General features: G+C 41.0%; 1 protein-coding gene across 1 annotated transcript in view; it reads left to right on the forward strand.

Annotated features, from left to right (window-relative positions):
- Positions 1 to 24,871, forward strand: part of Ercc6 (excision repair cross-complementation group 6) — a 67,041-nt gene that overhangs the window by 25,738 nt on the left and 16,432 nt on the right. The window contains exons 6-11 of the mRNA XM_005412569.2: positions 1,081 to 1,209; positions 6,423 to 6,581; positions 12,246 to 12,381; positions 20,592 to 20,762; positions 21,243 to 21,419; positions 22,943 to 23,059. Coding sequence (XP_005412626.1) covers positions 1,081 to 1,209; positions 6,423 to 6,581; positions 12,246 to 12,381; positions 20,592 to 20,762; positions 21,243 to 21,419; positions 22,943 to 23,059 — 889 coding nt within the window. The remainder of the gene's footprint in view (positions 1 to 1,080; positions 1,210 to 6,422; positions 6,582 to 12,245; positions 12,382 to 20,591; positions 20,763 to 21,242; positions 21,420 to 22,942; positions 23,060 to 24,871) is intronic.

Here is a 24,871-nt window from a genome sequence, read left to right on the forward strand (position 1 = left end):
GGTTGTACCCCTGACTGGCAGTATGTGCAAGCTTGTTTTTGTGATTTCTCTCTTGCCATCCTCAGATATTCTGTAGTATTCTTGCATTGTTGGTGGCAGATGAACACCTTCTTGTGTAAGTTGCTCCTCTCTTTACCTTCCTGTGAGCTTTTCCATTGAAGTTTTTATTCCATTGCCACTGCTTTGTGACATCTAGAGCATCAGTTGCATTTGTGCTAAAAAACACATCCCTTTATTTTGAAAGTGAGTAGAATCGAGGCTATTAGGTATTTCTTTTTACGCAGAACATCAGGGTCCATTATTGTTACAGGAATGCAAAATTAGTCTGGTTAAATGGTTTCACCTTGGCATGTTGTGACACTTAGAACTTTTAGTGCCAATGTTTCTGCTAAACATATGTGGTGTCATGTTCCTGAAATATGTATGTTCATCTTATTTTAAGTCTAAAAGCATATTACTAAACTCACGACACTAGATTTATTTAATGAACATATTTTTGAGTGCTTTAATTATCAGTTCTTTCATATTGTTTGTGTCTCCACCTCAATTATGCACTTAGTAAAGGAATCTGATACAGTAATTTTGACCAAAGATAAATTTTGACCAAAATTTATGTCCAAGATACTGTTTTTAAGCTACTGACTATCCTATCTTCAGCACATAAGTAATGATTATAAATACAGTGCTTATTGTTATGCTAGCTGTCCATTTTGGAGATACAGTTGTTATACTGAGAATTTTCTGGCTGTGTTCTGGGACTAAGTTCGTGCTATCTCAGGAACTGGCACACAAATTTTCCCTGAGGGTATGCCGGAAGAAGAACAAGCTATTGATAATGAAGTGAGATCTTTCAGGAATACCTATTTCCAGAACACCATGATCATTGAGACAGGAATTAACTTGGGAAGGCAGGAATAAAAAAGAGTTTCTCTCCTTCGAATCTCAGTGTTTTGTGTTGTGATGACAGAAACCTGAAAGCCTATTCTAACTCGTGTGTTTTTTGCCAGTGCGTGATGTAAAACTATTTTAAGCTGTCTTGTAACCAAAATAATGGGAATAAGATTTTTATTTTTATTGCAGGAGGTGGAATAAACTTAGACTGCGGGACAAAGAGAAACGTCTGAAGCTTGAAGACGACTCAGAAGAGAGTGATGCAGAATTTGATGAAGGTTTTAAAGTACCAGGTTTTCTGTTCAAAAAGCTCTTTAAGTATGTACCATGTGTTCAGTCCTTTAAGCTTGTCGTCAAGCCATTGTGTACAAATTAATATTTTAGGAATTACACAGTAGTTACCTATGGGCCCTTAAGGTACTTGCAGCAATTTATTGCAAGTAGACACACTGTCAAATGAAATTTTAGCCACATGCTGTTCATTAAAATTAGATGATAATAAATTGACTAAAGTGAGCATTGGGTATGTTTGTAAACTGATGAATCTATATGGACCTGCCTCAGCAGATGAAAAGCAATGCTTTTAAAAGCCTCTCCATTAAATTTTTTTGTTGTTGTTCTTAATAATTTTAAGGGACCAAACCTCTAATTTCTTACATCAGATTAGTAAGAGTAGTATATTAAAATTAGTATCAAGAGTTGTATATTATAATCAAACCTCAGGGAGCTTTCCTTTGTTGTTTGTTTTGTTTTGTACTTCTATGTAGAAGTACAAAATTGTTAGGTTATTTTCTGCCTGCCTTATATTGTACCTCCGGGTATAATACTTTTGAGCTGACCAAATGTGCATCTAAATATTTTATACAGATGTCATTCTAATGTCAGAAGAGAGGACATAGGCCGCATCTAGAGGATTATGTTGCTATTTGAAGCTGACTTAAGTTCTGTGTGTAAAGTGGCTGAGGACTGTGGGCAACTGTGCCACCTGGCAGATGCAGACTCAGGGTCTGTACAGGCTGGGCCAGGGTCCCATGGTGACTATAAGCTGAACACCGGGGAGCAGTTCCAATCTCCTCACTCCCAGGATTTGCTTAACAAGATGCTTTTGGGAGGCTTCTTAGATACATGTAGGAAGTTAAACTATTACATAGCTTCTTCCTGTCTCTTTTGTATCAGCAATTCATTGATAGTTGGGAACAGGATGTAAACTTCTTTTGTGAGATGATTTAAGTTTAATGTCCTTTATAGATTCAGCTGTCAACCATGCCTAAACTGGTGGATGATGTGTACTTAAAAATAGCATGCCCTTTATATTTCCTGTTGAAGGACTTATGTGCATACATAAAACACACACACACACACACACACACACACACACACACACGGACACTTTTGTGGTGCTGAGTATGGAAGTGAGACCTTGTGTGTGCTAGGCAAGCGCTCCACCTCTGAGCTGTACCCCTAGTGCTGTATCATAGTTTTCGTTTCTGTCTCTCCCGGTAGGGGTGGGGGAGGTAGAGAGTAGTTATTTATTTCATCCCTCTAAACACCTAGCAAAGCTGAACCCTAGTGGTGTGAATCAGCTGGGCTGGGTGACCCTCACTGGGCAGAGGAAGAATGGTGTAGAAGGTAAAATCTGAATCTCAAGTAATTTCTGCAGATAAATCACTTCATAGCCTGGAGAGGTGGCTGCTTTGTTTATTGCTTCTCCCAAATGAAAATTAACTGTGGAAAGGTAAATAAAGATAACATTTATTGGCAACTCTTTTCATTTTCTCTAAAGTGATTGCATATTACAGAACAGGCCAAACAGTATCAGTCTTGTGCTAGCAAAAGGAAGGCATACGGAAATTATAGATTTAATTGATTTAACAAAGATGATACATCTGCATATATAGTGATTGGGCAGATATGCTCAGGAGTCAGATTGAATGTGTATTTTTGAATAAATGTCAGGATTTCTAGTAAAGAAATTTCAGAGTTAATAATACCAAACTTTGCTTGGTTAGAGGGCATAGGAGCTGGTGTATTGGCTATTACTCTGTTATAGTTAATATAAATATATGTTCATATTTCTAATTAGCCTTACACACAGCCTTATACAAACAAAAGCATATTTTATGTTTACAAAAACAGGGTTTTAAATATTTTATGAGTGTTGTGAAACTTCTGTATAAGAAGATTAATAGGAGGGGGAGTCTCTATTTTTCTTCAGTGGTTATGCTTTAACCAGGCCTTTTTTTTTTTTTTTTTTTTCAGTTTTTTTTTCCAGTACTGGGGATCGAACTCTCGACCTTGCGCTTGCTGGGCAGGTGCTGTGCTGCTGAGCTAAATCCCCAGCCCCTAACCAGGCCTATTTACTTTTCTTTTTCTTTCTTTCTTTCTTTCTTTTTTTTTTTTTTTGTCTTTTTGAGAGAGGGTTTTACTGTGCAGTTCAGACTGGGCTTGAACTCACTTTGCCCAGGCTGGCCTCAAACTCACAGTGATCCTCTTGCCTCAGCCTCCTAAGTACTGGGATTACAGGCATGTACCACCACACCTGGCTAGGCCAGTTTACTTTTAAATTGTAGATATATTTTTACTGTATTCACTGCACTGTCTGGAATTAAATTAACAGGGCATAGAGTTGTCCGCAAGGGAGTCAGAGGTACAGTTATCCATTTAAGTGCTATTTTTTGTAAGATAATATTTAACTTCTAAATTTCTATTTTGAAAGTTTGCCCAGTAAATGCATCCATCTGTATAATTTAGCAATCACATGACAGGTTTCAGTCTATTGCCCTTCTTTTCAGCCAAACTAGTGCATGCAGTCTTGGGTTTATGTGACACTGCCAAAATATAACAGTTACTGTGGTTATTTTATGCTGCTTCTTCAGTCTCAAAGGGGTGGCCAGTAATTGCCTTACAGCGGTACAGTAGTTTGGAACACTCTTTAACTTTTTCTTAAGAGTAAATTTTACACACATTTCAAAGGTTTTGAAAACTAGATTCTCCAGCCTGTTTTCATTTAAACTGTGAGATAGTTTTTAATGTTTATTAAGGGAAGTAAAGCAATAAAACCAGAGCCAGTTAGTCAGCTGCTGGAGCCAGAGTCCAGGCCCCCACACTCCTTTGGCGAGTGCGTGTGAATTTCTTTCACCTGCAGTCTGAGGGCCTCCCTGTACTGGTGGTATCGTAGAGGTGCTGTGGCGAGCACCAGCCATCCTGCACCCTGCTGAACTTACAGAGCTGCCTAGTCAATGTTGTTCTTAAGTCATTCTTTGAGCGGTTTGAAAGCCCTTGTTGGTTAGGCTTGGAGATGTGGTAACACTCAGCACACTATACTGCTTCCCAGAGTCATGTGAAGTCCAGTGTCCCAGCTCTCAATATCCCAGTCTCTTGGAAACCATACTGGTTACAGTTCTTTTCATAGTTTCCTAATTGCTGCTTTCCAAATTCTCCCCACTTTAAGTAAGTTTGGGCCCCAAACAGAGAGGTGTTGGCCCACGTTGAGTGGATGCGGTGCGGTGTGATGTGATGGCAGAACTTGAGGGTAGTCATGGGAGGTTCTGGTCCCCGAAGAGCTGTTGCTGTAGTTCTTCTGTACCTCGGTAAGAGGAGGTCCATTGCAGTAACTGTAGAAACTGAATGCACATCAGTTTTTGGGGGGCATTTTGGAATGTTCTTTTTTAGAAGTTGAGGTAATTTCAGGGTAACTAGCTTACAAACCAGCTTCTGTTCCAGATGGGTTTTTTTTTCCTAAAACCTTGGCATCGTTGAGACTTGGGGCCCAGTAATTTGTTATTGTGGGGACTTTCCTGTCCATTGTAGAGTTCTGAACAGCACATCTCCCCTCTGCTCTCTAGATCTCACTAGCACTTCCACTGTAGTAATAAACCTTTCTGGCCATTGCTAGATGCAAGTTACCCCAGTGGAGCTCCTGGTCTGGGTTCTTTCCAGAGAGAAATCATTGTGGAATAATGCAGTCTGGATTTTGGTTCCAGTCTGCTCACTCTTTGGCATTGTGACCTCTGTTACTTAGCTACGTGATCCTGTGCTCTCTAGCTGTAAAATGTGCTGATCACTGTCTCTGCAGGTTGATTGGGAGGCTGTGTCCAAACCACCTGGCCTGGTGCCTCCCATCAATGGCTTCTTAAGTGGTAGCTGTTACTTCTGATTACATTCCGCATATTTATGGGACTTGTCCTTCCCAAATTAAATGCCCTTATACCTATACTAGGCTTTCCAGTGTTTCTAGTCCTCTTCTCCATAGTGCATCTCCAGTGTGCAATTACAATTAGAAAATTTAAATAAGCAGCAAAATTCTCAGTTTTCCTTATAGATGAATGGCAACAGCTAGAATCAAACTTTTAGAATTGATTTGCAAAACACCAGAGTAAAGTTAATTATGACATATTTACTGAGAGAAATTAGCTCAGCAAGAACTGAGGTCCAAAATGAGGTTTATGTAGGCATGCCAGATAACAAGTAGTAAATATTTGATTATCAAAACAACAGTAGTAAAACCACCTTTCTTGACAGTCAGTAGCTCATTACTCTTGGTATCTTCTCTGGGGTGGGATTAGGGATCCTTTAGCATGTATCATTTTTTAACTTTACTGGTTTTGGCTTTAACTTTTTAATATTGCATGTAATCTTCATTACCATTCTATAATATTAAACCTTTCTCTGTCAAAAATGTTTTTGCATTGTTCCTTTTCTAAAAAATTGCTTTTAGATTTATAGCCTGGGCAGTTGATAGAGAAATGAAAATACTACTGCAATTTTTTGGGGGGAGGAAAGGAGATACATTATTTCTCTTTGACCAGTATTCCTTATTTAAAATTTTAATAGCTCCAGTCTTTTTATACCAATGAAAAAATGCCTGAATCAGTTTCTTCTTTAAAATATTAAAAACACCTTTTGTATTGTTCAGTCTTTTTTCTCTTTTGCATCTGCTAGTAATATGACAGAATTGTCTTTTATGTACTAATTTAGATAGTGGCCCTTCAGACTTGTTTATGGCCTTAAAATTTAATTTAATTTTTCCTATAAAAAGATAACCTGATTACCAAGTGACTTTATAACAGTGTAAGCTATAAATTGTGTTTTGTCTTGCCTTTTTAATGCTAAGATTGAATAAAATACACAGATTATCTCTTTTTGTAGAAAAATTTATGGAATTCTGTATAATAAAAATAGTTGGAATTTTTTCCCTGAAAGAAACTAAATAAAAGATAATAAGTTTATGCTTGTTTACCAAGCTATTTCTAATGTTGAAAAAGAAATGAAATAGTCCCTAATTACTCCATCTATCAGTTTAATTAGAAATGTGTTAACATTCTGTAAAGAAAAATTTGTGACTTTATGCCTAGGTGATCAAAAATGCATGACCTTATAAACATAATACTCATGTAAAACACACATCCAGCGCGTTTTTCTGATTGGTACTAGAACCTAACCAAATGATTAATTCATGAGTGCTTTCGTTATGATCTGTATTATCTACCATTTGCCATTTTCTCTTTTCTTGTTGGTGTTTGTTGTTGTAGGTACCAGCAGACAGGTGTTAGGTGGCTGTGGGAATTGCACTGCCAGCAGGCAGGAGGAATTCTGGGAGACGAGATGGGATTGGGCAAGACCATCCAGATAATTGCCTTCTTGGCAGGTCTGAGCTACAGCAAGATCAGGACTCGCGGTTCAAATTACAGGCAAGTGCTCCTCTGCAGACTGTCAGTCTGTGGAGCTCAATTAATATTTCATCAGATGTATTGCTGTGGAGGAGGGTCTTGTGAATTATTGATGACATTTCAATTACAATATTCCTTTAATTCTTTTAGTGGGGGACATCAAAGGAAAAATTTTACGAGACAATGGAGCTGTAGGGCAGGAGAAATTAAACATGTAACACTTTTAATGAATTCCAGGCATTGATGCTTCATTTTGCAGATGAGCCCCACTAGATATTTTGGGTCAATACAATGTCTAAGGTTAGCTCCTGCAAATGGATTGTTTACAAACTCAATTATGTTAATATCAATAGTTTACACAATATGGAATTTTAAATTAGACATAATACTTTTAGTTCCATTTATTAAATTTTACATTAAAATATTTGTTTTGGCAGGAGACCAGGTGAGCATTACAGTAAGAACAAAGTCTATTCATGGGGAAAGTTGGAGCTTTGAAGAAGCCATTCTGCCTAATTTCCTTCATAGTCAGAGTGCATGACAGCATTTGCAGAGAGCACTTGGGTTTGGTTTTTTGCTTCTGTTTTTTTTTTTAATGAAGTTACTTCTCTGCTCACTATGGCTTCAGCCTCTCTCAGTCTTTACAACTTTTATATATATATTCTGAGGCTGAAGCCTAAATGACTGTCTAAAGAGATAGTATACTATGTTTAGATTTTAATCCTTATTTTCTGTAGAAGATTAAAAAATTGTTAAGGCTTAGTATCCCCAAAGAGTGAACGTCCAATCTGTTGCATATGGTAGCACTGAAATACTTGATCTTGAAATAAAGAACCATAAGCATTTCCATTCTTAAGCTATACATTGGTTTTATGGAAACCTGTGTTGGTAGGAATAATACTAGGTAAATTATGTGGGAAGTTTCATCCTGAGCCTAGACAATCACAGACCTCCTCTGGTCTCAGCAGGCTTATCCAGTGGGTAACAGTGAGGTAGCTACCAGATGGCTGTTTCCTGGGTACCTTGGGCACTCACTGCACAGAGCAGTGGTGGCAAACCTGTGGTGCATTGCCATAGCAGGCTGTTTGTATCATTGAAAGCTCTAAAGGGTTCATCATCACTGCATGAGATCTGGAAAGGCCTGAAGTCAGTGACTGCAGAAAGTTACCACCCTACACTCCAGGGTCAGTAGAGATGTTTAGCAGAGAGCCAGATAGCACAGAAAACTGGAGAGTAACGACCACTAGTTTTGGTGTTTAGGATTTAGTGCTTTGCTTGTATTTCTTATTCTCATTCACTTAGAAGATCATAAGAAGTGTTTGAAGTTTTAAAAATATTTTCAAAATCCCAGGTGCATTTATATAAATGTGGGAGTGGGGATAGTCATTGAAAAAATGTTACATATTTTGTTGTACTTTCAAGAAAGTTGTATTGAAGCAGAGAATTCTCTTCAATATTAGAATTCTCTTCCGTTTTACCTGGAAATAAATGAAAACATTCCAGGCCAAGGCAGAAGTCAAAGTTGAAAACTGGACATTTAAGGGGTTCTTATCTATGAATGACATTAGTTTAGTATTTGCAAAAATACTTTCTCTGTTCTAAATAAGCTCTTTGGTAGGCTTGGTCTCTGTTACACTCTTGGGTTTTTTGATAACTGGGCTGCCCCAGATGGTTTCTAGAACTGTCTTTCCTTAAATGACTTCTGGGATTTTCTCATTCCTACCTCTTTCTTCCCTTCTCTTCCTATTATCAAGAAACTTGCATGGAGTCTAATACTCTGGGCCTGAGAACCCTAAAGTCATCCCTGCAGTGTAGTTGTGATCTAAAAATTAAAACATGCTCTCTCGAGTGGTGACAGTGCTACTAGGAGCAAAGTCAGGGCTAATAGCATCAGCTGTAATCAATTAACTATCAATGCTCATATCCTCTTTTCTGTAATGAAATAGTGCAGGACATTGGACTAGCGCCCAGATCATCTTTATTAAAACGGTATTGGTGGAAGTGGCTTTGGAGAATGTGGTGATGTATCAGCCAAACAGCTGGGCTCTTTTGGAGCAGAGGTGTATCATTGAAAGCTCTAAACTGTTCCCCATCACTGCACAGGGAGGGAGAAGCTTAGTTCCCCCCTCTTAATGTGGCCCAGCAAACTGAGTAATACTTTCCTAATAGTCTTACAATGTGTCCACCTCTGAAGCCAGGTGAGCTTGTGGTTCTCTTCTGTGTTTATCCTAAAGAAAAATATCCCTTGAGGTCAAATCCAGTCTTTGTGAAGTGGCATTGCCTTGTTGCCTGTATACTTTTCCTCTGAAAGGTGGCAGGCTGTAGGTCTTGGGGTTCTAATTTGATATGGTCTTAATGTTGCAGTTTTAAGGTCCATGAACATACAGTGTAAGTTTCTATGATACCAAGAGACTTCATGGTATAACTTTTGTTTATAGCCGAGCATCGTGGCATATGCCTTATTCCCAGCTGCTTGGGAGGTTGAGGAAGGAGAATCACAAGTTTGAGGCCAGCCCGGGCAGCAAGACTGTCTTAAAATAAATAGCTGAGGATGTATCTCAGTGGTAGAGCTCTTTGCTGCCATGCACAAGGTGCTGAGTCCAATACCCAGTACTGGAGAAGTTTGTTTTATTGTTTTTGTTTTTAATGTATGTGGTAGGTCTGTTTATTTTCAGGAGAGAAGTATATTGCACAAAATAAATTTAAAAATCACTACTGGATTTTGTGTTCCCAGTTCATAAAAAATGTCCTGCTTTCTTTTTACTTTGTCATTCTTATTGTAATAATGGGCCCCATGAAGTTTATGATGAGAGGAAATGAATTACTGATCTTTCAAATTCCATTTAGTACTTTGGTATCTTGGTTATCCTTTTAGTTAATTTCAGTTTAAGAATAAATATTCTGAAAAAGTTAATCCGCTTTCTGGGATAAAAATTCCTGGTAAGATTCTAGGCTGCAACCAGCTGCTTTCCAACTGCAGGTTGAAGTATTTGGCCATGGAGCTACTGGTATGTCCTAAATTCATTAGGTAATCAATGATTATCAAAGATGAAAGGGACTAGAGTCTGTTTGGTAATTGATGCTAATCACTGTAGTACATTTAGCCTGTCTTAGGCTCATCTCACTGGTATTGAGGTTGGAAAAGGGCGGTACAGTTGATGTGACTGTTAATGGGCTTGATTGCCCCTTCTGTGGTCCAGGAACAATCTGTCTTGCTCTGAGATTTCAACTCAGCGTGAAAACCTCCCTATGCTTCTAGAGGGAGAATAGCAGAAATTAAAGGGCATAATAATACCAGATAGATGTGCAGCCAGAAGAAAATCGTAGCCTTAAATAATGAAGTGTGAGTCACCAATATCGAAGCTTGTGGAAGGTTACAGAGAGAGAGAGCTGTGCACCCTAAAAAGGCATACGATGAATTAGTGCTTATCTGTATAAGTACTGCGTGCTGACGGATTGCACCACTGGAGCTCCAATTTGTGCTTATCTGAATGTCTTGGATTTTAAATATTTTAGACAGCTTTTGATTGGTTGTTCACTAATCCCTTCTAAGTGAATATTGATAACTCTCTTTCATTACCCTTGGAGGATGTAAGGAAGCTGGTGCACTTAATCCTTTAAAAAAGGAAGGCCATCATGGAAGGGGCTGGGGGCAGAGTAGAGTGCCCCTCTCCTTGGGGAGCTAAGGGGCCCTGCCTTGGAGATGTGCTCAGCTTGGACATCTGTAGGAATTGTGGGGTCTGTTATGGCTTCTAGCTCCTTCTGGCACCCCGCTTGCTCCCCAGCCAGGGGCGAGGGGCTGTGACATATAGCAGGAGATGGGAGGGTTCACTGATGGACGGAGACATCTTGTCATGCTGGAGTGTAAGAATGAGCCTGCTTTCACTTACGGTTTTGTCATAGTCTCAATTTTCTGTTAGAAGCACCAGTTAATTTTCCTTTGTGTCGCAGATGATTTAAGTTTAAGCACTGTCTCATTTACCCTTAAGTTCAGGAGGCATTTATTGAGCTGTAGCAGGAAATCAAAAATCAGACATAATCCCCAAATTCAGAATAATGTCTTTGAACACTTTAACATATTTTACCCCAGTGTTTAAAAAAATGTTTTCACGTAATAGTGCTCATTTCTTACTTGCTCTGCTCAGAAGGAGCTAGGAGGGGTGACAGGATAGGGTCCTGACTGGCCTGGGTGCACCAACGGAGGGTCCCCTCCAGGAAACAGTGGTCTGGATGGTGAGTCGGAGGTGTCTGGGAGGGGGAGAAGGGTAAGGAGGAAGTGAAAGCTAGACTCAGAAGACTGTGGCTTGGGTGAACTGAGGCCAGTCCCAGCAGGTGGGGTTCTGGCCATGGGTAAGTGCTGAGGGCAGCAGTGAATGGGCGAGACTGAGGTGAGCAGAGGTCGAAGCCTCCAGGTCTCATAGCCTGGGCCAAGAGCTGTAGGCAGTCACTGGAGGTGTTCGAGTGAGGGGATGTAGCATCAGAATTTGCTCTTAGAAATTATCATGCTGGAAGGTGCCATGACACAGATGAGAGTTGGCACTGGAGGAGTTATGGTGTAGGGTGAGGGGCTGCTGCCTTGGAGAGGGATGGAGGCGGTAGAAGTCACAGGAGTTTGGTGCATGTTGTTTGGAGGGGAGGTCAGGAAGTCTGATCAAGGGGCAAGGTCTGGACTTCCAGTTCAGGCCCCAGAGAACAATGATGCTTCTGTACACTGGGTTGGGAAACAGGGCAGGGTGGGTGACGTGCTGTCCTGCACACATCTGTGTCAGCACTGAAATGTCCAGGGAAGGTCAGGAAGCTCTGGGAAGGCCGTTTAGCATCCCAGGTGTCCACAGAGAGTCAAAACGGGATTAGTGAGATGGCAGGAAGAGTAATTCATGTGCACTTGTACTGGGACACCGCGTCATCAAATGATTGCTGGTGAGGTTCCTGCTCTGTCTCCTCAGCTGCTTCCACATATACCATTGTGTGGCTCTGAAATCCAGTGGCATCACCATGCCATGTTGTTGTCAAGGGGAAGTAGGCAGCTCCATGTAGAGAAAGCAGGCAGCATAAGCACCAGACCCCCTTCTCAGCAGTCCTTCGTCTCCTGGGGATCATGTCACCTTGTCACTCCAGCCCCGCTGAACCCTTGAACACCCTGCCTACTTGCTTTCTGGGACAGTGGGGATGAGATAAAATTCTGTGAATTGAAAACTCTCAGTAAACCATAGTGCACTAGTGGTAAACCTATGGCACGCATGCTGCAGTGTGCTGTTTGTTATCATTGAAAGCTCTAAAAGGTTCGCCATCATTGCAATAGAACTCCAGACAGATTTCAGGTGTTACGTTTACTTAGGTTAAGTTATACCCTATAAAAGCGTCACTAATCTAGAATAGTGAGGGCAAGAAAAGTATTTGTTACATACATAGTTGTTTCATTTTTTCTTTGCTATGGAAAGTTTAATTTTCTCTTCATTCCTGCATCCAATAATTCGTGAATGGACTCCTACAGACTTTACTTACTAGGTTTTAACCTCAGTAGCTTTTTTATTAATGAAAATAAAAATATCAATCAATTCTCATATGTTGTATTTTCTTTTTGGAACTGTTAGGGGTTTTTGTTTTTTGGTGTTTTTTTGGCAGCTGATCACCCAGTATTGGATCTTTCATTGTTGTGTTTTCTTCCTGGACATTTGGGTGCAGGTTTGAGGGGCTGGGCCCCACTATGATTGTCTGCCCAACGACAGTGATGCATCAGTGGGTGAAGGAGCTCCACACGTGGTGGCCTCCCTTCAGAGTGGCGATTCTACACGAAACTGGCTCTTATACCCACAGAAAGGTAACAGTGTGATGCTTGAGTATTGGCTATGTGTTTCGTTTAAGGTCCTTCATTTGACATATTTGCTTTTATCTTTGAATCATGTACTGTAGGGTTAGAGATATAGCTCAGTGTCATAAGCACCTGCCTGGCAAGCGCAAGGTCCTGAGTTTGATTCCTGGTACCAAAAAAACCCCAAAACAAACAAAAAGCAAAATGCATGTACTGTATATTCCCAAGTTTCTTTTTGTGCATTTAAACTTGTTTTATAATTATTTTGAACTTGTTTTATAATTATTGCCTTAATGTAGAGCTCTGTATCTTCACAACAATTACAAGCACTGGCTTTGTTGTTCTGACAGTCTCTGATGGCATTGTGACATGCTTCTTGTCCAACAAGTCACAACTGAGCACAGACAGGGTACCACAAGCCCGTGTATAAGATCAGAAATCTCATAGCTTCTGACAGTTAACTGGAGGGACTGTGAGCCTGAGCAGCTTGAAACAGCTTTAGGATAGTGACGACAAAAAGAAACTTGTGGGTTGAGCATCCCTAACCCAAAATCTGAAATGCTTCCCAGTCTGGACTTTTTCGAACACTGATGCAGCACCATACCCAGGAAACCCACATCTGACCTCATGTGACAGGTCACAGTTAAAACAGAATTGCTAAAAGTGTTGTATAATGTGTGTATGAACCGTAAATAAATTTCACGTTTAGACCTGGCTTCCAGCTGTGGGATATCAGGGTGCATCTAAAATCTGGGAAAAATCCAAACTCTGAAGTACTTTTTTAAGCATTTTGGTTATAAAGTATGCATATCTGGTAAATGACATTTATTAATACGATTTTAAATCATGTTCTTGATGAATGGAAGAAACACCTTGCTATTTTGAGAATTTTGTAAGTATTATTGCTTTTTAGTTAGGTTGCATTGCTCCTGAATCTGGGGCCATTGTGTATTGAAAGTTTTTTCCTCCCTTATTCCCAGTTTGGTTAGCAGCTGCACTGTCAAAAAGAACGTTTATCCTTGCTCCTATGGGCAGTGTAGGCAGGGATGTTACGCGTTTCTTCTTGCAGACTGTGCCCTGTAGAGTCGGTCCTGTGTCTAACTCACTGTCCCAAGCAACCCAGGCATTTTCTTTTTTCTTTTTTAAAGAGAGAAAAATAATAAAAACGATACAGAATTTCAGAACAAGGAGATAGGATATTAACAATGGTTATTATATTGCATATTATTATCTTCAAAGTAGTTGCTCAGATTACCAGGTTCAGGCATGCAAAATTGATCAAACAATTGTTATAGTTGATACATTGTGTCAACTTGGGGAGTCTAGAGGTTTGGCTAAGTGACTCAGCAGGAAGCCAGGGTGCTTACTTTGTATACATCCTGAGCCTGTGGAAGAGGAGGGCATGGAGATCATGTGAGAGCTACACTCCCCTTAGGTGGGGGTAGCCTGTTGACAAAGTAAGGCAGGGAAAAAGAAGCTGCTTGCCACCATTCCTCCGGGTTTGCTCTGGCTGTTTGCTGTTCGGCTGCCATTCCCCCCTTTGCTCTTGTTGCTTTGCTATCTTCTGCCTCGGAGCCAGCCAAGTATGGACTGAAACCTCCACAAACTGTGAGCTAAATAAACCTTTCCTTCCTTCATTTTGGGAGTTGGGTATTTTGTCTCAGCAAAGAGAGAAAAGTAACCAAGACACAATATAAGCACTAACTGTTCCTTTCAATGAACTAACAGAAATTAGTACTACAATTATCTTAGGTATCTTGTGTATATATACATATCTCTTTTTTCTCCTTCCTTATTTTCTCTTTTCCCCCATCCCAGTTGTTCTTTTCCTTTTGAGCAGTTTTCTTCCCTTTCACTATATCTGTTGTACCTTTTGGATCTTAATTACTCTTTCAGTTTCTTACTCTAGGGAGACAATACAATGTTTATACATGTGGGTCTGATTTATTTCACTTATGAATATGGTCTCTATTTGCATTCATTTACCTATAAAATCTTCAAGTTTATCTTTATCCGTGAGTAGTGCTCCATTATATAAAAATATCACATCTTTTTTATCCATTCCTCAATTGATGGACATTTGGGTTGTTTCCAAGATTTAGCTATTACAAATTGTGCTGTTGTAAACATGGGTGCACATATATCAGACAAGATCAGGATGGTATGGCCATAGACTGGATGAACATATATCACTATGGTATGATTTTTTTCATTTCTTCTGGGAAAATACGCAGAAAGTAAATAGCTGGGTTGAATGGGACCTTAATCCTAGTGTTGAGTAATCTCCACACTGACTTCCACAGTGGTTGCACCAGTCTACACTCCCACCAGCAGTGGAGAAGGGTTCCTTTTTCCCAACAGCCCTGCCAGCATTTGTTATTGGTTGATTTCTTGATGATAGCCATTCTTTCTAGGGTGAGATGGAATCTCCCTGGGCATTTTCTGAATAAGTAATATTTACACAGCTTCGCCAAAGGTTGCAGGTTCCATGACTGATAAGAGGTGGCAGTTGGCTGTGAGTTCATTCTTTCTTTCCTGAGTCTTCTGAGGCTTCAGTGAGCTCTCATGCACCCCAGGCAACAGTAGCCACTGTGGGGACCATGGAAGGTTCCCCTGAGTGAGAGGTCTCAGAAGGTGCTCAACTCTGGAGTCTCCATAGTGTACATGTTTTCCTTTTAGATTCTTGTATGTTTGTGATCATAGATCAGGAGAGTTTCTGACAGGTTCAGAGTTTCTGAATCAGGAATATCTATAATTTGGTAATACAAGTGATGTGAAATGGTATCTTGCTTGTACTAGCTGATACTTTTAAAAGCAACTGACTGCCCAGAGTTTTAAAAGGTACCTAGAAAACAGTTAAGAGAATAATGAAATAGGGTGAATGCTGTGATTTAAAGGAAAGTAGTTTTTACTTATGTGAAAGTGAGTTCAGTTTAGGTTGTTTCTATTCAAACTCTAAATTGCAACTATCCCCTCATCACCCAAGTGAAACTTCTGAATCTATCAACATCTTGTAACATTTTATGTGGTAAAATCTTGGATTCATTAGTGGATGTTTGTTTTATGAAGGCAGATTTTTTTTTAATGTCCCTCTTCATTGGTTTTTCTTGGGGGCGGGTTAGTGAAGCATGATATTTCACACCTTCCTTGGATGTGCCTGCCTGCAGTCCTGCTGTAATTACAAGCTGAAGAGCACTTTCCTGTGATACACACACACACTGACCATTAGCACAGAGTGACATGACTGTGAGCTTGGTGATAGAACTTCCTTCCCTTTTTGGAGGGCAGAACTTGAAAGAAAAAGACATTACACTTTGGGTGACAGTGGTTCCACGGTTACTTGTTGGTTTTTCAGCTCCTTCCAGTTTACCAAGGGCTTTCATTTGGAATTTCTTACTGCTAAGGAAAAGCAGCATTATCATTTGTTTATGTTTTTGCTCTGCTGCTTAACTCCCTACTGTTCTTTCTCCTTTATAAAATATTTCAGATCTCTGTAGATGGAAGATGTTAAAAGATAATGAAGAGTGCTTTTGTATCTTTCAAACTATATTCTTGATCTAGAGAATGATGACCATATTACTTATTATTAATGTTACTATCAGTTTATATTTCTGGGGGTGACGTATTTATACATGCAGATCTCTATCATCATCTCACACACAACCAGTAGCTTACAAATGTATTGGTAGAGTGCAGTAGAATCTATGTTTCTTACTCATGTTTCAGAGAGTCTGTCAGTGCTGGTCTGGTCTGTAAGCCAGCATTTAATGCCAAGCTTCTTTTCCTCCCTTACCAGCTGAGATTTCTTTTTCCGCAAGTGGGCTTTCCATACCTACTGCTGTCCTGCCTAAAGTGTGGCACTATGGCCTTAGGGACATTTGATACTGGACAAAACAGGAGTGAGGAATTTCTCTTGAGAAAATTTTAAAAGAGTAATAATGCAGTTGTTTTCCTTATCATTCAAGTGAAATATCTTAATTTTCCTAATGCTTTGTTGTAGTTGGTCCAACATAAAAATTTCAGATATTTTTCATTTAGAAAACATATCATACAATCGGTTTCTAAACTGGTTCACATCTACCATTCTTCTTCCCTAAATTGCATTTTAGCTTCCAACCTCTTTCACCATTTAATACCAGATCATCTTTGTTAATAATGTCTTTGATTGGCAGCATAATTTAGAATTGTCAAATGCACATCCAGCAACCGTGCAAAAAACTATGCATCTAATAGTTTCACGTGATCAAGTCTGACAAAGAAATTTTCAAAATCTCCTTTAATGGCCAGTGGAAATCTCATTTAATAAACATCTTAAGTTTTTTTTTCCTCATTATGATTTATGAGCCCTTTTTTCTAAAGTAGAAAAACTTCTACGTGAATTGCTTAGTATTTGTTGAACAACTCTAAACACTATATTTCAGATGTTTGATAGTATTAGGTTGACAAAAAATGAATATGGTGGTTTTAACTAACCTTGAAAAGCCAACTGTTTCATTGAGGAAAGAGAATATATGAAAAGATAATGAAAGGAGGCAGTCTTGTGATGCTTATTCCATGTCTCCCAGTAGGTGGTGGCATCATTAGCACTGTGTTATAAAGCTTATCTAATGATTAAGAACCCTTTTTCAGTGTGCTGGAAGAGGTATAGTGCTAAATTGCTTATGTTCTGACATGGTTATCACTTTTTCTCTACTACCTTTTTCTACTGTGAAAGATCCAGTGATTCTGTGGACTATTTTGGGTAATCCAAACAACTTTGTCTTATTTTGTTCAAGTCCTGACATTTAGAGGCATAGGAGAGGCAAAAACAACCATGGCACTAACTTTTAAGGGCAGTGCTTTTGCAGTTACTACTCCAGGGTGTGAGTCTCAGATCTGCCATTGTATAACTTGTAAAGCATCAATCAACTCACTTTGTTTCTCAGAGCCTAGTTTGATGACCTGTGAAGTGGGATTCTCTGATAATTTTGTGAGGGTTTATATGGAGTAAATGTGTGTGCGTGAAGAGCTCAGTGTGGCCCTGATACCTAACTTACTCTGGTGTTTCTTACTTTTGTTAGGAACAACAGGCCCCTTCATCTCAGAAGTGGAGAGAAGATGCCAAGAAAGGCATTGCTGCCAGGTTCATTTTTCAGGCTAGATAGGAAGTTCACCCCGCTTTACTAGAAGCATTCTTAGTTATTCTGGTTTTCTCATGTCAAGGTACATTTGTTCCTAAAAGGAAAGAATGAAATAGATATTAAAATTCTTTGTGGCAAGTGCAGGGTATGGTTAAAAAAGCAAGCCACACCGAAATTTGGCCATCTGATGACCATTGTATGCTCTTTAAAAAGGTCCATTTTCGGGGGTGGGGATTTAGCTCAGCGGCATAGCGCCTGCCTGGCAAGTGCAAGGTCGTGAGTTTGATTCTCAGTACCAGAAAAAAATACCAAAAAAATAAAAAAATAAAAAAAATAAAAAGGTCCGTTTTCTATGATAGTAGACCAGAAAGACTTGACCTTTTTAAAGGCTGAAAACAGGCCAAGTAAAAACAAGTATAAGTGGAAGGGGAGCCACACAGTCCCTCAGGTGTCCTCAGTATTTCAGACCCATTCCAAGTGCACAAGTACAACCCAAGGTAGTACAGTTCCTATTAACTTCAGAGTTGGTGTACACACCTGACATAAGAACTGATAGATGCTCGGCTTGTTCTCAAAGATGTGTTGTAAAATTGTGTTGCTGGAGTCCCTTTTTTTTTCTTCATTGTCAGCACAAATCCTTGTTTATTAAAGATTTAGCTTGAAGGAAATTTTAATTAATTACAGGTGCAGTAAATCCTGCCTGGGAAGCCAGGCTGTGTTTGCCGTGAATGGCCTTCATGTGCCTGTGCTTCATCCGCTCCCCACGCCTGACAGTGTGATTTATGGCTGTTGTTTTCCACCAGTCCACTGTTTGCCCTCTAGGAGGGATTGGTCTCCTGAGCCTCCATAATAACAGCAGCACTTCCACAGACATCCTTTAATGACAACAGCCCTGCATTCAGTAAGTCAGGCTAATTGCAGATGTACCCTATTAATTGCAAAAACTAGGAGAGGTTACATATTTTACAAGCTTTTAATTTGAAACCGCCCGAGATGATTTGTCTTAAGTGTTTGGATAGAGACGTCTATAATATTCAACAACTCACCATTATTGAAACTCTAGTCTAAGCAGTCACAGAATTCTGAGATTGAATCAGGTGAAGACAAATAGTCTTGGATGTGTTGCTACCCAGTGGCTAAGTGGAAATTATATTTTCAGTGGGGACATTTTGCACAATTTCTTATTCTTTCTATGAAAGCCTCTTCTCAATTCTTGTGATTCATTGTATCTCTTTCTGAACACAGTAGGAACTCTATAATTTCTATAACTCACATTACAGAGTATTCCAGATAAACTTCGATTCTTAAGCAAGCAGGAGAAGCTACATGTCACTGCAGTCGGGTACATTTGAGAGGCTCAGTGTCCTATTTGTCTGTGGTGATGCTCCCATCTGCACAGATAACATCCAGACGCACCTCTGGATGTGTCCTAGAAGATAATGGGGTGACTGCGGCAAGGTTGTGCATCCAGGGGCCAGCAGATCCAGAGTGCTGAGCAAGTGCAGCTGTATTTGCAGCATTTGGCTGTGCACAGTGGACATTTTATAATGTAGGTGCTGGTGTAACTTTGCTGTTTTAAGCCCAGGCAGCTGTAGTCGCTGTCCTCTCTCTGCCTTTGTGTACAGCTCACACCTACCTGGAGAGGACTCAGGCATGGAACAGTCTTGTGGCTCACTTTGCTGCGGTCCCTTCCCCCGCCTGCTGCCATGGCTTCTGGCAGCTCCCCTTTCCCGGAGGGAAGCATGAGGAGCTACTGCCTAGAAACCCATAGAAAATTCAGCTGTGGACACACTGAAAAACAGCTCTAGCTTGTCAGAGCCAGTGCCTGGCCAGTGAGGTGCTGGAGTGCTGCCTGCTGCTCTGGGCAGCACATTTCTACACTGGGCATCAGCAGCCAAGGAGTAGAGTGGGCAGGGTCAGGGAGGTACAGGTCTGCAGGGTTCTACAGCCCAGTGTGGACTGCTGCAGTTGTCAGAAGGTCAGATCAGGGAAGGATTACATCAGGTGTGGCCTTGTTGTATAAAGTAACTGTAACATGTAACACATGTGCTGAAGCAGTAGTGATTCTGCTCTTGCACAAGGGTTGCCATGGCACTGTCTGAGAAGTGTGTAGGGCCGTGGGGATGGCACTGCCCTGGTTCTTCCAGAGGGCCAACCAGTGTTCTGCACATCACTCTGTCTGCGTTGTATACACTCTGGCTGGCAGCCTCCAGGTGGCTTGTTTTCTGATTTCTTGTCTGAAGCTGGAGTTTGTTTCTCCCATCAAGAATGACACCTAGTATGGATGGGTAGAGAACATTTAGGGCCTAGAGTTCTTTCCCCCACTAAGAATTAAGCAAAGAATTTTCTCTCTAGCTGCGACATCTTTAGTGTAACAGAAAAGATGTTCAGCGCAGGCAGTTTTATTCCTCTGAAGGAAATCTTTTCTTTTTCTGTTTTTTTTTCTCGCTGGAAGCTCTTGCTTTCTTGCTTTCTTGCTTTCTTTTTTTCCCCCCATTTTTGGAATTTAGAAATCCTGTAGGATGTGCCTAGGGATAAGTCTTTCTTGGTTTCTGCCTGACATGCTAGAATGTTTGAATGTTTTTCTCTGTAGAAACCTAGTGTCTCCTCAGTGTTTGGATAATTTTTTTAAGTCATTGCTTTTATATCTTTTCCATCTCAGCCACCTGAAATTTGTTTTATGTCTTAAAAGAAGTCCTGGATTTATCTCCTTTGTCTCCTTGGGTTATCTTGGTGCTATTTTAAAATAATCATCTTGCATCCACTTACTCGTTTTAAGTTTTGCCCAAGGATGGGCAAAAATGTTTTAGAAAAATAAAAACTAGTGAAGTGTTTGGTTTTATATTTTATTTTTATGTCATTTGAAACCCTCCCCCCACAGTGAGTCTCTTAGGATTTTCTACCTCTCAGAGTAAACAAACGTAAAGTGCATTTCCCATGCTGATAACACATTAGAATTGTGTATCTGATGTTTGTATTTGCACATTTTTAGGAAGTGCTGTCAATTGTGCCATGATTGAAAGGGCATCATTTTAAATCACGTTCATTTTATTTCATTTCTGACTTAAAACTGGGTTTACTATTTCATTGTGTTTTTAGGAGAAACTAATTCGAGACATTGCTCATTGTCATGGAATTTTGATTACTTCTTACTCCTACGTTCGGCTGATGCAGGATGACCTTAGCAGGCATGACTGGCACTATGTGATCCTGGATGAAGGACACAAAATTCGAAACCCCAACGCTGCCATCACCCTGGCTTGCAAGCAGGTATGACCTAACACGGGGGCGGGGGTTCCAGGTGGGTGATAGAACTCAGTTAGGAATAGGCTGCTGCTTTCAGTAAAATCGTTCACTGTGTCTTTCCTTACGCTCTGTAAGGAGTTGAAAATACACATTTTGCCTCAATGCAGAAAATGCTTTATACTTGCCCATAATCACGTTTTCAAAATTATGATTGCACACATTATAAAATATCTCTTATAAGGGTTAATTATTTGAATGTAACCAAATCCAACTCTTGTCCTTAATAGTCAGTTTAAATGATAAGATACAATATTTCCCCTCTTCTCACCTGTATGTAAAGAGGGAATTATAATTGCATAAAGTGCTTGCATTTTGGAGAGAACCAGTGGCAAAGAGCTGAGATGTTGAATAAATGTGTTGAATAACATTACATAGGCATGTTTTCAGGTAGGGACTGATCATCTGTGAGAGGTAATTTCATAGGTGATTTTGTTCCCAAAACAGTTCCGCACACCTCACCGGATCATCTTGTCTGGCTCACCGATGCAGAACAACCTTCGAGAGCTGTGGTCGCTCTTCGACTTTGTCTTCCCAGGAAAGTTGGGCACCTTGCCCGTGTTCATGGAACAGTTCTCTGTCCCCATCACCATGGGGGGATACGCAAACGCTTCTCCTGTGCAGGTAACACAGCAGGTGACAGTGGCACCTCAGTGATTAAAATGTTCTTGCTACATAGTATACTTTGTAGCCAAGTCCTTCACAATGTAAAAAGAATGACCAGGCTTACAAATTGGTATCCGATAAAAGTCAGAAAATTATTTCTGTTGACGGATCATATTTGTCCAGATCAGTTTTATTAAAATCATATGACATATTTACTCAAAGGAAACCCCTAAAATAAAATTTATCTTTGCATAATAGAAGTGATGCGGTGTGGTTGTTCCTGGGACCTTTCTGTCAGATAGGGAGTAAAATGATGTCATGTGTGATCACATAATCAAAAACCATGAACAAAAGCCAGTGCATTCTGGACAGCGTGCAGTGCAGGGCAACTTGGACAGTGCATCTCATAAAGTATCTGGAGGCTGAGGACAGAGATGTTCAGGAAGACAGAATGAGACTTACCCTGTGTCCAGGTTCTGGAAAAATGGGCTATGAAGAGTGAGGCCTTCTGGGTTAGGGCAGCAGTGTGAGCATGGCCATGTTGTGTGGTGGGGCAGTGAGAGACCTGCTGGCCTGGACTGTGCTGGGGGTGCTTATTGGGGTGGGCTGTGGGAAGGTGCAGGGGCAGCAGTCCTTGGGGCAACAGGAAGGGCTCTAAAGCTCTCAGGTTGCTCAGGCTGCAGGGTTATCACAGGAGGGAGGGTGGCACTGAGGGACCTGCGGGGCCATTAGGTGAGGGTGGTAAAGAACTGGACCTGGACCATTGTGGTGGGTGGTGGGATGAGAAGGACAATAGGGAGCAAGAGACCCAGGTGGCATTTGTAGACAGGACAAGCAAGGTATGGAAGCTACCAGAATAAATAAAATGGAACAGGCATGATGGTACACACCTGTCATGCCAGCTACTTGGGAGGCTGAGACAGGAAGATTGGCCTCCTGTATGACTATGTTATTATGGCACCGTATGGCCTGTCTTACGCTGAGTGACCTTTGATTTCAGGATCACAGGTTCTTGGTCATGCTGTTCTCCAAGATCTCCAGTGGGCAGTCATCTCTGCTGCTGCTGCCTCCTCCCCACACTTGAATTTCTGATCTTCATCTTGCAGAGTAGTGGTTGCTTTGTAGCTTTTTAAGAGTATAAGATTATAAACAAACTCTTTTGAAAGTGGTTTTTCCCCTAGAGGGGGTCAAGACTTTATTTTAGGATCTAACTGTATAACAGTAACTCAAGTAAGTGTAGAAGAAGAATAAGGCACAAAATTAGCAGGTTTTCTTTGATTGTACATTTTGCTGAGATAAGTTTTTGCATGGATGATATTACTATGAAAGCTATGGATTGATATTACTATGAAAGCTAAGATAAGCCATTGGATTATACCGAATTTAGGTGAATTTTTCCAAGCCATTTTCAAATCATTGTTAGCCAGTTTTATACAATCATTTATCTTCCTTTTATTCTTAAGCAATGGAATCATTTGAAAGTAAGAACGAACACATTCCTTAAACATACAGTAATTTCCTCACCCTTTGTTTCATTAAAGGTCAAAACTGCTTACAAGTGCGCATGTGTCTTACGAGACACCATAAACCCATACCTACTGCGGAGAATGAAGTCAGATGTCAAGATGAGCCTTTCTTTGCCAGATAAAAATGAACAGGTCTGTAGATCCAGAATGTCACTGGGCTTTGCTCAAGCACACACAGCTGAGCCTGACCTGCTGCTTCCCTCCAATTTCTCCATGAGTACTGACTAAGCCAGTAGGCTGGTGCTCCACACACAACTGTGTGTGGAAGCTGTACTTGCTGTGGCATCTGTCTTTAGCAGGACTTTTCCTCTAGGCTTCAATCTCCGGTGTTACCAGATACATTCCTACAGCTGCTCTTCTTAAATGTCCGCTGCATTTCCCTTCAGCTCCCAGTTCATTCATGCTACACAGTATATTAGATCTCGGCCACATGTCTGGCACGGTTCTAGCTCTGGGACGTAGCCGTGAACACAGCAGGTTTTGTTATCAAGGAGCTCATATTCATTCTGGAGGGGCAGAGTCACAAATAAGATGGTTAAGAGTGGAGAAAAAAAGAAGAAATGGGTTAGAGGGGTAGGGAGTGCTGAGGGCAAGGATTTGTGGAAGGGGGGTTTTTTTTGGAGGGGTGGGTTGGTGGTACTGGGACTTTCATGCTGAGCTGCATCTCAAATCACTGTGTTGTCCAAGCTGAGCTTGGGCTTACAGTCCTGCTTCAGCCTGTCCGAGTGCTGGCATCACAGGCATGTGCCACTACAGCTGGCTAGGAAGTGGGCTTTGCATAAAGGATGGTCAGAGACAACTATGATTATCTCCCATTTGAGTAGAGATCTGAAAAAGGTTCAGAAGCAAGTCGTATGGATTGTGGAGGAAGATGTTGCAGGTGATGGACTGGGGTAGTGCATTGATCCACTTGCAGAGCAGCAGGGAAGCCGGTGTGGCTGGGTCCCTGCATGAGGAGAGTAGCAGGGGAGGAAGTCCAGTTCCTGCAGGAAGAGGCCAGATGATAAGCACCCATAGTCTTGGAGGAGACTTGATTGTATTCCTGCAGTGAGGAAATTCATGGCAATATCTGAGCAGTGGAGTGATGTCATCACATGTAGGTGTTGAAAGGACTATTTGGAGAGGGCTTGACAAGGACTAGCTTCTGAGCAAAGCTGCAGGATATGAGGCAAAAGACTCTCCAAAGACTATTTGGAGAGTTTCGACAGTATTAACTTGCTCATACCCTTATTTGTTTAGGGGCTGTTTCCTAGTTAAAATTGCAATACCCTGTGATTGCAGCCTTAAACCATGAGTTTTGCTTTGCACTTTAGCTTGTGTGCCAGTGGTTTGCTTTTGAGTCACACTCTTCTAACCCCCATCCTGATGTTCTGCAGTCTACTCACTGCCCCAGGCAAATGTATCATGGGTTGAGTGGTGGAACTAAATGGCCTTGCACATGTATGGTCAAGGCTGCTTTTCTCGTGCCACTTCCCCTCCCCCCATGCTCATCTCCTTGTCAAGCCCTTCACCATCACATCCTCTGGGTTCTCCTCTTGCTTGCTCAGCCCTCAGGCTGTGGCCCTCTGAGCTGTGTAGTCCAGATCAGCCAGTGCCCTGGACACCTGTGTCTTTTATTCTCAGTCTCCCCTGCCTGCCTCATATCCTGCAGCTTTGCTCAGAAGCTGGTACTGTTGGTCTCTGGTGGGCCTCCTTCCCACCAAGACTCCCCACTCCACCCAGTACTGTGCACTGTTGCTGAAGCCATCTCCTACCAGCACGCCTGCGCTGTCCCTTGCCCACTGCCTTCTTAGGATTGCTATCTCGTTTATTTGCACCAATTTATTGTCACCCTGTGATCCCAAACTGTCCCTTCGTGCTGTGGCCTGGGCATATCCCTTCTGTTTTCCTATGCTGTGCCTGTGTTCTGCCACCCTCACCACATCCCCGATGTGCTCATACATG

Source organism: Chinchilla lanigera, unplaced genomic scaffold, assembly GCF_000276665.1.
Source record: "Chinchilla lanigera isolate Chin_1 unplaced genomic scaffold, ChiLan1.0 scaffold00155, whole genome shotgun sequence".
Taxonomy (NCBI): domain Eukaryota; kingdom Metazoa; phylum Chordata; class Mammalia; order Rodentia; family Chinchillidae; genus Chinchilla; species Chinchilla lanigera.